Consider the following 11170-nt stretch of genomic DNA (forward strand, 5'->3'; position numbering starts at 1 on the left):
ACCAGCATGGATCAGCTCCAGGCATGACGAAGCGGATATCGTTCTCTTTTGGAAGACCAAACAAAGTAGTTTCGCTTTTACAACGAAACACAGCGTCTTCAGGACATGGCGGCAGCGGCAACAATACTACAGTGAGAATAAAAGTTACGCCTTCTTTCTTTGCGTGAACATTTGGGCGGTGTTATGCAAATCTTCCCACATAGTGAGGTAGACATGTGGGGCGTGTTAGAACGAGCCGTTTTAGGTAGGTGTGGCTAACTCTTAACTTTTATAAAGAATATCTCTTTGGATTTGAGACTTTAGTCTTTGCAAATTTACAGATCTTCTTTATGCACCAAGAGCTTGTAACACTCCAAAGAGAAAGGAAAAAATAAAATCGCATCATATGACCCCTTTAAAACAAATCATTCCACATTCTGTGACTCTGTGCTTGGCCTGAAGAAAATCGTCCTTTTCTGCACAGCGTTTCTCAGTTTTGGTGGTAAACAGAGAATCTGGTACTGAAACATGCCGGCGTAGCTTGCAATGAAGTCTTGGCATAATCTGTGGAAATACATCGCATTAGTCTGTTCTCCATCAGCCCATAATTCCTGTTCCACAGTTCAGTGATTGTTCCCGCATCAGCGGCTGCGGCGGAGTCTGGAAACAAGCGCATCGTTGCAGTGGCCCTGCAAAACAAATCATCTTCACTGACCCAGGCTTATAGACTTCAGATGTTTGCTGAATTATCAGTACACCGTGGAGCACACAACACTCACTTTGTCCACTAAAAGGATATAATCATGACTTCCTCCAAACACTACAACATCTGAGTCTCTTCCTTGATACGCGGTGTGCCACAGACTAGAAAACCAGAGCGAAAGAGAGCTTGAGGAATGCAATCATAATATCTTACTCTTTCCATCTCCATTTCTGCATGTTTTCACCTACCGCGGTTTGTCCTTGTTTTGATGCTCCATCTCTGTCCATCCTTTTGTCTCCAGATTAAACATCCAGCCGTCACCTGAGAAGAAAGGAAAAGGTCTGTAGTTTAGTTTAACTATGCAGTCATTTAGAGTTGTTTTCGTGTGCGTCATACTCATGGGTCTGCAGTCCACACTGAGTCCACCGAACAGAAAAAGAGACGTATCTGACACGGCTGTTAGCGTGTGCCATGAGCGTCCCACAGGCGCCAGACCCAACTCTACAAACACCAGACGAGGCACATAACACTCAAGAGCGGATTATATAGATGAGTGAGGAGCTATGTGACGTCTCTTACATTTCTGACCATGTCCATGAATTTAAATCCAGACAAAACTCGTCACTTGTTCTAGTTTCCTGCGCAGAAAGCAAACAAACACAACATGACAACACAGTCTAATTTGGCACATGCGCCTTCTCAAGAGAACTATAGAAATACACTTCACTGTAGCTCAGTATGGGCTTTTAAACCGGCAGATATGTTAGAGGATTGATAAGTTTGACTGCCAGAGAAATTATTTTAAGGGAGCAGCAGTCTAAATGCATATTAACAATAACTCTACAATAACACCTTTATTCTTCCACCGCACACGTAGCCTTTGCTGCCAATGCTAGCGCTAGCATGAGCGGCTCGCGGGGGAGGAGCTCGTCCCTGTCAATCATTCACAAACACACTTCATACTGTTTTAAACACATACTCATTTACTTCCTAACTTCATTTAGCTGTAAACATATGAATGAATTCAAAACATTTGATAAGTCATTGATTCATATGCTAAATTATGTTTGAATGACTTACGAAGGTCTGCGGTTCAGTCCATCTGCTTCTTTCCGGATCAAACTCCTGAACTTCATTGTTCCATCCCCAGAAAATGTCCTCAGCCTGAAGAGAGAAAAGTGACCCTGATATGAATCTGTTTTGAATCGCTCTTTGTTCGTTCTTCGTTTGTGAGGAGTTTCGCAGTGAACACAAACTACCCATGATGCTTCATCCACAATGAAGCTCTTCGGATCGTGGATTGCACTCAGCGGTTTGTGGCCATATCCACCAAAGTAGATGATTCTGTCGGGAGATCCACACTCATATTACACAAATATTACTAAATCAGTTCCCGCATATTCAACAGCATGTGCTGGATGAATTCAGATGCAGAAATGATAACCTTCCTTCATGAACCCAGCAGGAGAGTTTATCTCGTGGCGACGGCAGCGATCCGGACCGAAGCGTCACTCTCCTCCAGCTGAACCTCTCGTCCTGCAGGTCGACGGAGTAAAGCTGAAACAACAGACTCTCGTGAAGCCTGTGGCTTTACTGATGCACCTGAACACAGTGAAGACTGAGTGCAGCTTTACTTCATTAGTCTGTCCATCATCACAGCAGCCGCCGAATATAAACAGCTCCTCGTTCACAATGCAGCCACAGGGTCCCACACATGTCCCGCCTCTCCCTGTAGAACACAGAAGCAACAGCTGATGTCTTTCTGTTCGGAAATATGAAAAGGCATTAATAGATTCTAAGTCTTTTGTGCCTCCAGTTTAAAGATACCAGTAACACATTGTCAACATGTGTGGACAAACAAACACACACACACACACACACACACACACACACTCTCACTCACACACACTCTCACTCACTCTCTCTCTCTCACACACACACACACTCTCTCTCCACACACTCTCTCTCTCTCTCTCTCTCTCTCTCTCTCACACACACACACACACACACACTCTCTCTCTCTCTCTCACACACACACACACACACACACTCTCTCTCTCTCACACACACACACACACACACACTCTCTCTCTCTCACACACACACACACACACACACTCTCTCTCTCTCACACACACACTCTCTCTCTCTCTCTCTCTCTCTCACACACACACACACACACTAAACAGCTGCTTGTTGAAAGTCACAAGTAATTTCTTACCACAACCCATTTTCTAAGTCGTACAACCAGAGCTCGTCATTTGGAAGAAAAGCTTCATGATCTGCCACCGACTGAAGAGAAATACAGTCACTTTTATTTGTTTAGTTTACAACACTGTTATTAAAAGAAAGTGTTATTAAACCTGATCTGTTAAATGTCCTCATTTGAGCAGAATGGTCCATATTAAACGTTTCATGAAATAAGCGAAAAATGTATGTTTTGGCCTGATTATTATTGTTATTGTTATTACCACATAACCGCCCCACACATACAGATACTGTCCGCCGCCGTGTGTCCGCTTCTCTCTCGAGCCACCGGCTGCTCTGCATTCACCTCCGTTATCAATATTGAACAGAGGGCGTGGTTTTGTTTGCGCTCCTCCTCTCTGTCGCTCACTCATAGCAATCTAACGGTTGGAGGGGCGTGTTTAAGCATATACTGCCCAAGCCGTCAAACTGACGTCATCAGAAACGGAACGCCATTCCAGAGAGGAAGTAAATGTTTAGGTTTTGATTAAAGATTACAAAGACAAACAATTTTTTTCAGCGGATTAACTTGCACGGATTAATTGTTTACATCAAGACTAGCAATGTGCGCTAGTAAAGTAAATAAAGTCAATTTTAATTTCATGCGGACTTTAACAATGCTAATATTAATATTATTATGAGCTGACAGCAGCGGAGAAAGCGCTTTCTCTCTCGAGTTTTATTTCATCACCTTATTCTTTTAAAAAACGGTTTTATATGAAACGAAGCTGCTACAAACAAAACAGACTGTTAATATAGAGAAACCCAAGTGTAGCGGAGGAAGTAAACACGGCTTTTATTTTGAAAGGTGCGAGATGTTTACGGAACTTGTTGGAACGGAAGCGGAAGCGCCTGTTTGGCGGGAGCAGATGAAGATGGACGCGCGCAGAGTGAAGCTGAAAGTGAGCGCGGGATTTAAAATGCGGGGATTAATCCTGCGACCGTATGTGACACTCACTCTTTACAGCAGTTATCTTCATTTACTAGGTTTAATCTGCAGTAATGAGTGTTAAAGGGTTTGTGTCGGTTTCAGGGAGTCCAGCCGCTTGCTGCTGCGGGTTCTGGAGTCCGTCACTGAAGCGGATCTGGAGGAAGTTCTGGAGCGGATCCTAGATGCTGTCGAGAAACAACCGCGTATGCTTTGCTTTACTTTACTTTACTTTACTTTACCTTACTTTACTTTACCTTACCTTACTTTACTTTATTGTCTGTACAGTTTTTATGGACAGTAATTTACCACACTGATGATGATTGTTTGTTATTGTTGTGATGATGATGATTGTTTGTTATTGTTGTGATGGTGGTGATGATGATGGTGATGATGTTCTGTGTCTCAGTGGGGTCCAGTATGGTGGAGCTGTCGGTGGTGGAGGCGGCGGTCCAGGACTGCAGTCAGGCGTGTGATGAAACCATGTGAGAATCTCATTAACATCTGAACGCACTCACAGCGTTTGCTCTTGCACAGCGTTTTTCCCTCGGCAGCACAGAAAGAAAGAAATTCGTACCGTGAGGAATAATTCAATAAATAATAATAATCAAGTGAATGTGACTTGTGTCTGAGTAAAAACGTTAACAATATCAACACTGGTGTGTCTCGTCTGCTGTGTTTGTGTGAACTTCAAGATGTCTTCCATCAACAGGAATATGAAGTTTTGAGATCAGTGTTTATTCTCTTTAAGCCGCAGCATGACGAATCATCCGGTCCCTAAACTCTGCGGTCAGTCCAGAGATAAAGCCGAGCTCTTCAGAGAGAGATACACCATCTTACAGCAGGCAAGTCACTTTGTCTGCTTCTGAACGATCACGACTGATATTTATTTCCTTCCTAAATCATGTGTGCTTGTGAATGCTTGTGCAAGTTGAGGTGTTAACATCTGTCATTCTGCTCGGGTTTCGTGAATGAGGCCTATTGTTTCAAAGCAGCTCAACAGAAATTCATAACGTTTATAATATCTTAATGCATCATGGATAGCAAGGGTTTTCATGCAGTGACAGAAAATTTGCAGTGATTAAAATTATAAGGTGTATGTAGTCCTGAAATCACAGAGCACTTCTGAGACGCATGTTAATAGCAGGTGTAAAAGGGTTATCGTTATTTGTTTTCCAGCGAACACACAGACATGAACTCTTCACTCCTCCTGTTATTGGTTCAGCTCCAGACGAAGGGAGGAACAAATTCCAGGTGAAAATGAACAAAGCTCACTGTGGAGACGGTTAAAGGGCAGGCAGACTATTTTCAGTCGGTGCTGATGATCTGTGACTGTTTTACAGCTGAAGACGGTGGAGGCTCTTCTGGGCAGCACAGCTAAAGTCGGAGAAGTGATTGTTCTCGGCATGATCACGCAGCTTAAAGAGGTATTCCTTCACTTTTCACGTTCATGCTCATTTCTGTTCAGCTGTTTGTGGTTAGGGTTAGTCAAGGGCTTGTTGTGGGTTAGTCAAGGGTGTCGTCAGCTGGTCTCAGCAGATCGAGTGGATGTTAGCAGATGAAATGAGGAAGGAATAGGAATGATTCGTTGTGAAGGAACATCCAGCCGTCACTCGTTCACTGATCGTATATTCAGGTTTTTAGTCCATATTGACTTCAGTTAATGAATTCTGTTAGGAGTTAAAGGTAACTAATGACGTCAAGGAGGCGGTTTAATAGAGACTTAACTTTACCTTTACTCTGTCCAAAGTAGAATCGTCAACATCAGAGCACGTATACATAATGATCACTTCATATTATTATTAAAATTAATTGAGCCAATGTTGATTCTGAAAGAAAAGGTGTCCGGGATCCTGCTGTTGCTATAAAAATGAACACCGCTTTCACATGCATCTGATTAACAGGTAACTGCACATTCGTATGTCAGTGTTTCAGTGTTAATTTTGTGCATATTTCAGAAAGTTTGCTTCATATATTCAGTTTTATAGCAGTAAGTTAAAGAGTTTTTCGTGAGCATGAGTAGTTTAAACACTTACATGGTGTTCTTGCTCCGTCCATGCAATAATGAGTGTGGTTTTCTAGTGCATTCGCTTTACCTTCTCAGATAATGTCAAGGGTACGAGTCGTTTCAGATGCAGCCAAAATGATGACAACAGTGGGTTACATATAAATATATTTGAATTGTCTGATTGTTAGGGGCAGCTCATTAGTGGCTGGACATTGGTAGAGACGCGTCTTTACTAAACTCTATGGTCTTGACTGAAGCATCAGTCTGTTTATGAGGTTCTGCGTGTGATAGAGCAGTCTAGCACTGAACTTTGAGAGAGAAAACTTAGACACTCAGACTTTCAGAAACTCACTCCAGGGTTTTTGTGTCGTGTGTCTGCTCATACTCACTCTGTACTTTCAGGGCAAGTTCTACCTGGAGGACCCCAGCGGCGCAGTGCAGCTCAACATGTCAAAGGCAATATCCTTCCTGTGTTTATCACGACACACTTGTGCTGCTGTCTTAGAGAAGGTTCTCCGTTTGTTCTTTAACGCTCTTCATACCAGTTCCACAGCGGTCTTTACACAGAGTCCTGCTTCGTTCTGGCTGAAGGTGAGTCTCGTTCTCTCTGCTGTTCTGCTCTTTCCATCCCTGGATCTCTGTAATTACATGATCTGTCTGTGTTCACAGGATGGTACGAGGATTCAGTGTTTCACGTCAACGCTTTTGGGTTCCCGCCCACAGAACCCTCTTCTTTCACCAGGTGTGCGTTAGCTTCTGTTGACTGTAGTATGGACTGTGTCGCTGGCATAGTTCTGCATCCACATGGAGTTTTCTTGTCTGTGTCCAGGGCTTATTATGGCAATATAAACTTCTTTGGCGGGCCGTCCAGCACTACGGTCAAAGCATCGGCCAAACTGAAGCAGCTGGAGGAGGAGAACGAGGACGCCATGTTTGTGATCGTGTCAGACGTGTGGCTGGACCGTGTGGAGGTTCTGGAGAAGATCCAAACCATGTTCTCAGGTCCAGTGAATCTCTTGCGTGTTTTAGTTTGTGCTCCCAAATTTGCTGATACAGATCATATGGTGAACATCATCTTTTAATATAGTCCTCATGTGCTGCAAAATAGTTCTGGTACCGTCAAACAAAATATGACATTTACGAGATGTGTGCAGATACAGTCAGTGTCTGCTCATCATAAGTGTTTATCTGAAAATCCTGTTTGCTCAGCTGATTGCCTACAGCTCTCAGATTGTGCTCAGATACGATTCTAACACAGAGAACAAGCTCTGGACTTAAACATGAGCATAAACACACTTCCAGATGAAGCACAGTCACCCACGTCTGGTGGTCTACATTTACAAGTCACTGTATTTAAGACCGAACAGAACATGTAACACAGAACTTTAAAAGGACTTGAAAGAGCAACAGCTAATAACATGATCAGTCCATAATTCAGAATGATGAACAGCATTGATTATGATTCTCGTTGTAATTAGTGGTAAAACATAACATTTTCTTGTTTTTCCAGCAAAATCTTTGAATTTAATTCTGTGTGTGTGAGTTAGGGCTGTGCGATTTGGGGGAAAATATCAAATTGCGATTTTTTTTGACAGATATTGCGATTGCGATTTGATTTGCGATTTTAAATTTGCAAAGTCAAGCTTCAGCTCATTATTGTCAATAATGTGCAGCACAGTATGGGTATCATTACCCTGCTGAAAAAAACAATAGAAACCATCACAGAAATTCGTATAGTTTCCATTAAACCATTACAAAATTCCTTTTTGTTTTGGGCATTATTCCAATAGGAATTACTGTTGTTCTATTGGTTGCCATCTGCCAGATTACATCCACCAATAGAATCCATCAAATAGACACCATTATAGTTTACATTAAAACCAAACAAATTCCCATTATAACCCTAAGTTCCCCTCAGACATGCATTCATATAAACTCCTAATCCTAATTGAATCGTGATTTGTTTAGCATCTCAACCGATTTGAATCGTCACATATTTGAATCGATTTTCAACCGGCTCGCAGTTAATTGTTACATCCCTATCAGCATTGGTTATTGAAAAACCTGCTCTCAATCATTTGACAAAGGCATTTGTAATTAAATGCGCCACTGCTAAGAATATTAAAGGGATAGTTCACCCAAAAAAGAAAATTCTGTCATTAATTACTCACCCTCATGTCATTCTAAACCCGTTCATCTTCTGAACACCATGCGTGTGATGCTGCTGACGCAGGAGCCAGCGTTCTGACGTAGAACACGCATGTGTCGTGATACTCTCCTGAACGTGCGGCGGAGTCTGACCCGCAAGAGAAGAAATCGTTGAATAGTCGTTATTTTTGTTTTCTTTTGTGCACAAAAAGTATTCTTGTAGCTTTATATAAATATGGTTGAACCACTGATGTCACATGGACTATTTTAATGATGTCCTTACTGCCTTTCTGGCCCCTGAACGTTTCAGTTCCCTTGCTGTCTATGCAGGCTCAGAAAACTCATCAGAAATATCTTAAATTGTGTTCAGAAGATGAACGAAGGTCTCACGGGTTTGGAACGACATGAGGGTGAGTAATTAACGACAGAATTTTCTTTTTTGGGTGAACTAAGTTTAACTACTAGTCAGCATCACAAATGGACTATTATACGATCCTGACTAATAGTAGTCACATGAATAATAATAAATAATGTGAGCTACGACAGTCACTCTGCTAAAGCGAAGGGAAACTGAATCTGCAGTCGTGTTTGAATTTTGACAGCAACAAGTTATTATCTCCAGGCTTCAAACAGGTCCTTGTGCTCGTCGACTGTCTGTTTTTCCTCATGTGTCTCATCACAGATCAGAGCGTGTGTTCATCTCTTGACAACATGCAGAATAATGGCGTGGTGAATTATTACATTTAAAGATTCGGTTATCAGATCTATTTATATCTCTTCGTAACATGGAGATTACTGACCTGCTTTCTTATTGGCTTCCAAACAGAAAAGGCTGCTTCCATTTTATAGCATCTCTTGATAATTATAAAAGGAACAGTGGGGGCTTATCTTTGAATAATCACACCCATCATGCCTTCATGAATTATTACGTGTGTGATTGACTGAAATGCTGAATGGTTTCAGGCTACTCTGCCATGCCGCCCACCTGCTTCATCTTCTGTGGGAACTTCTCTTCAGCTCCGTACGGCAGACACCAGCTCCGCCTCTTAATCAACATTTACACACTTAACGACACTGCTTTGAGAATAATCTATAATCATATTTCTCTGTTCCTTTTACAGCAAATTGCAAGGGCTTTAAACGAGTGGAACATCATGTTTTTTTTATTTCTATTGCACTCATTAAAATGTAGATTTCTTTTTATATTGTTACAGTATTTTCACAAGGTAATGTTTGATTTGATTGTGTTGATGCTCTTTTAAAGAATAATAAATATAGACACAATGTGGTTGTTGTGGGATTCATTATATCATGTTATGTCTATGCAGATGTGGATCACGAATACAATATCGAGTATAGATGAAAAGTCTTGGGAGCTGCTGAATACTTTTTTCAATGTGAATATACGAATATGCCTGATTTTGCCTTTTTCTTTTTTTTTCTCAGCGATTTACCTACATATTCACGTCAGGGAGGGTTAGTCTGAAATGATGATTATTATTATTACACTAACAGTCTACAGCTCACTGTCACAGTTTGTGTCGTCAGATTGTAAATTGCTTGCTCGTGACAAATGGTCACTAATCATTCTGATCAGACATATTGATGAACGAAACTATGCTGTTATCCTCCGAAAAGCAAAAATGCTAGTGATGAGGCACTTGTTTGCAGTGTAATCATATCTGCAGGATAAGTGTGCCATGTTAAGAGAGTTTAAAGGTTAATTATGACGTGCTGTGGGCGGTCCCAGAGATAGCCTGCTTAATATTCATGAGACACACCTTTAACAGCTGCAGCTATTTCTGCGTTTTCTCTCCAAACATCTCGAGCGTTCAGCTGGAAAGCTATCTTCATCTGATTCACTGAAGCACAGAGGACTTTTAAAGGCAGTAAGTCTTGTTTTCTGTTTACTTTCACTTTGTGCAAGAGCAAAGAAGTTCGTCGAAATGTTTTCAACGCTTTCCGTTTCTTGTGAATAATTTTTGTCATTCCTTTAGCTTCTTTACTCAAACTGAATGACTTTATAATCTTGTACATGTGTTTAAAGCTGATATACAGGGCTGGACAGCACGACGCAAACGCCCATCAGTGGCTTTTTAAATCTTGTGTATTCTCTAGTTTGTAAATCAGTAGTTTAACAGTGTTTAGCACAAGCTGTGGGTGAAAATACGGGACTAGTCGGACATCCAGAAATGATAAATGATGCAGGAAAGTTTAACTTACAGACCAGCAGTTGTTTTAAGAGCAGCAGTCTTCATGATTATGATTGAGTGGGCGAAACGGAAAGTGAATGATAGAGCAAATTAGTTCTGCTGATCTACTAACAATTAGCACATTAAATAATACAGACGCAGATCATTTCCATAATGCAATCTAACAATACAATCCACCGAAAACAGCAGGCACTGAACGGGTTAATCAGTGACGCAGGCAGAATTATATTTCTTTATGCGTTATTATCTAACGAACGGAGTCGGACTCAGTATTCAGCTCACTTCAATCATCTCTTCTTTGATCCTGTTGAAAAATAAACAGTAGAACACAGTGGAAGATACACATAATAAAACGTGCCGTTGTACATAACCTAAACGATAATCATTTAAAATTATTGTTTAGGTTAACAGAAATCATTCCCAGCAGACCCGATCCCTAAATACTGCTGCAGATTGCTGTTAATTTAAGAATTATATATTATTGATTACGTAGCGATGTTTTCACTCCGCATTGCATTTCGGGAAGGCGCCGCCTTATTCTCCGTAACATTAACATTATACCAAAGCCACTGGAAGGCAAGCCTGCAACCAGAGTTAAGTGGGCAAAGCTCAGTTTTACTTCATTGTAATGTGAAGTATTATCAATAGTTTTTCATGGCTTATTGATTTTTTGTGCTTTTCTTTTCTTTTTGAGTCGTTGGACTTATTCTGGGCAAACGTTCAACAAAAAGCAAGAACAGAAGTTTCTCGAATTCAGCTACTCCTGCAAGTCACTCTCAGACTGATGCGATGCACTTTCATGACTGCTACATCTATCAGTGTTTACGGCCTGGGGGGGGGGGGGGTTTTTTCAGTTTGAATTTTTCTGGACTCCTTTTTAATGGTTAAATAAAATTTTATTAATAATAAAAAAGTATGTCTAATTAATTAAAATCATGAAACTT

The 11170-nt window shown here is 41.1% G+C and overlaps 2 protein-coding genes and 2 long non-coding RNA genes across 4 annotated transcripts in view; 2 read left to right on the forward strand and 2 right to left on the reverse strand.

Moving 5' to 3' along the window:
- Nucleotides 1–397: 397 nt before the first annotated feature.
- On the reverse strand, nucleotides 398–1280 carry LOC107748242 (uncharacterized). The gene is made up of 3 exons (XR_001640901.1): nucleotides 1079–1280; nucleotides 931–1003; nucleotides 398–843 (listed from the first exon to the last, which is right to left on the reverse strand). It is a non-coding gene; the product is annotated as an uncharacterized LOC107748242 (long non-coding RNA).
- Nucleotides 1281–1954: 674 nt separating this feature from the next.
- LOC107748241 (uncharacterized) lies at nucleotides 1955–2511 on the reverse strand. The gene is made up of 3 exons (XR_001640900.1): nucleotides 2317–2511; nucleotides 2127–2239; nucleotides 1955–2026 (listed from the first exon to the last, which is right to left on the reverse strand). It is a non-coding gene; the product is annotated as an uncharacterized LOC107748241 (long non-coding RNA).
- Nucleotides 2512–3742: 1231 nt separating this feature from the next.
- LOC107748247 (DNA polymerase epsilon 2, accessory subunit) overlaps nucleotides 3743–11170 on the forward strand; it is a 27424-nt gene continuing 19996 nt past the window's right edge. The window contains 11 exon segments of the mRNA XM_016562981.1: nucleotides 3743–3872; nucleotides 3963–4063; nucleotides 4267–4435; nucleotides 4609–4702; nucleotides 5037–5111; nucleotides 5201–5284; nucleotides 6268–6324; nucleotides 6408–6456; nucleotides 6535–6607; nucleotides 6695–6867; nucleotides 8977–9089. Of these exon segments, the coding sequence (XP_016418467.1) occupies nucleotides 3745–3872; nucleotides 3963–4063; nucleotides 4267–4435; nucleotides 4609–4702; nucleotides 5037–5111; nucleotides 5201–5284; nucleotides 6268–6324; nucleotides 6408–6456; nucleotides 6535–6607; nucleotides 6695–6867; nucleotides 8977–9089 (1116 nt within the window). The 5' untranslated portion in view covers nucleotides 3743–3744.
- LOC107748248 (von Willebrand factor A domain-containing protein 5A-like) overlaps nucleotides 9790–11170 on the forward strand; it is a 47272-nt gene continuing 45891 nt past the window's right edge. Inside the window, exon 1 of the mRNA XM_016562982.1 lies at nucleotides 9790–9902. The gene's annotated coding sequence lies outside the window, so the exon portion shown is untranslated. The remainder of the gene's footprint in view (nucleotides 9903–11170) is intronic.

This window comes from Sinocyclocheilus rhinocerous, unplaced genomic scaffold (assembly GCF_001515625.1).
Source record: "Sinocyclocheilus rhinocerous isolate Xijiao unplaced genomic scaffold, SAMN03320098_v1.1 scaffold740, whole genome shotgun sequence".
NCBI lineage: Eukaryota > Metazoa > Chordata > Actinopteri > Cypriniformes > Cyprinidae > Sinocyclocheilus > Sinocyclocheilus rhinocerous.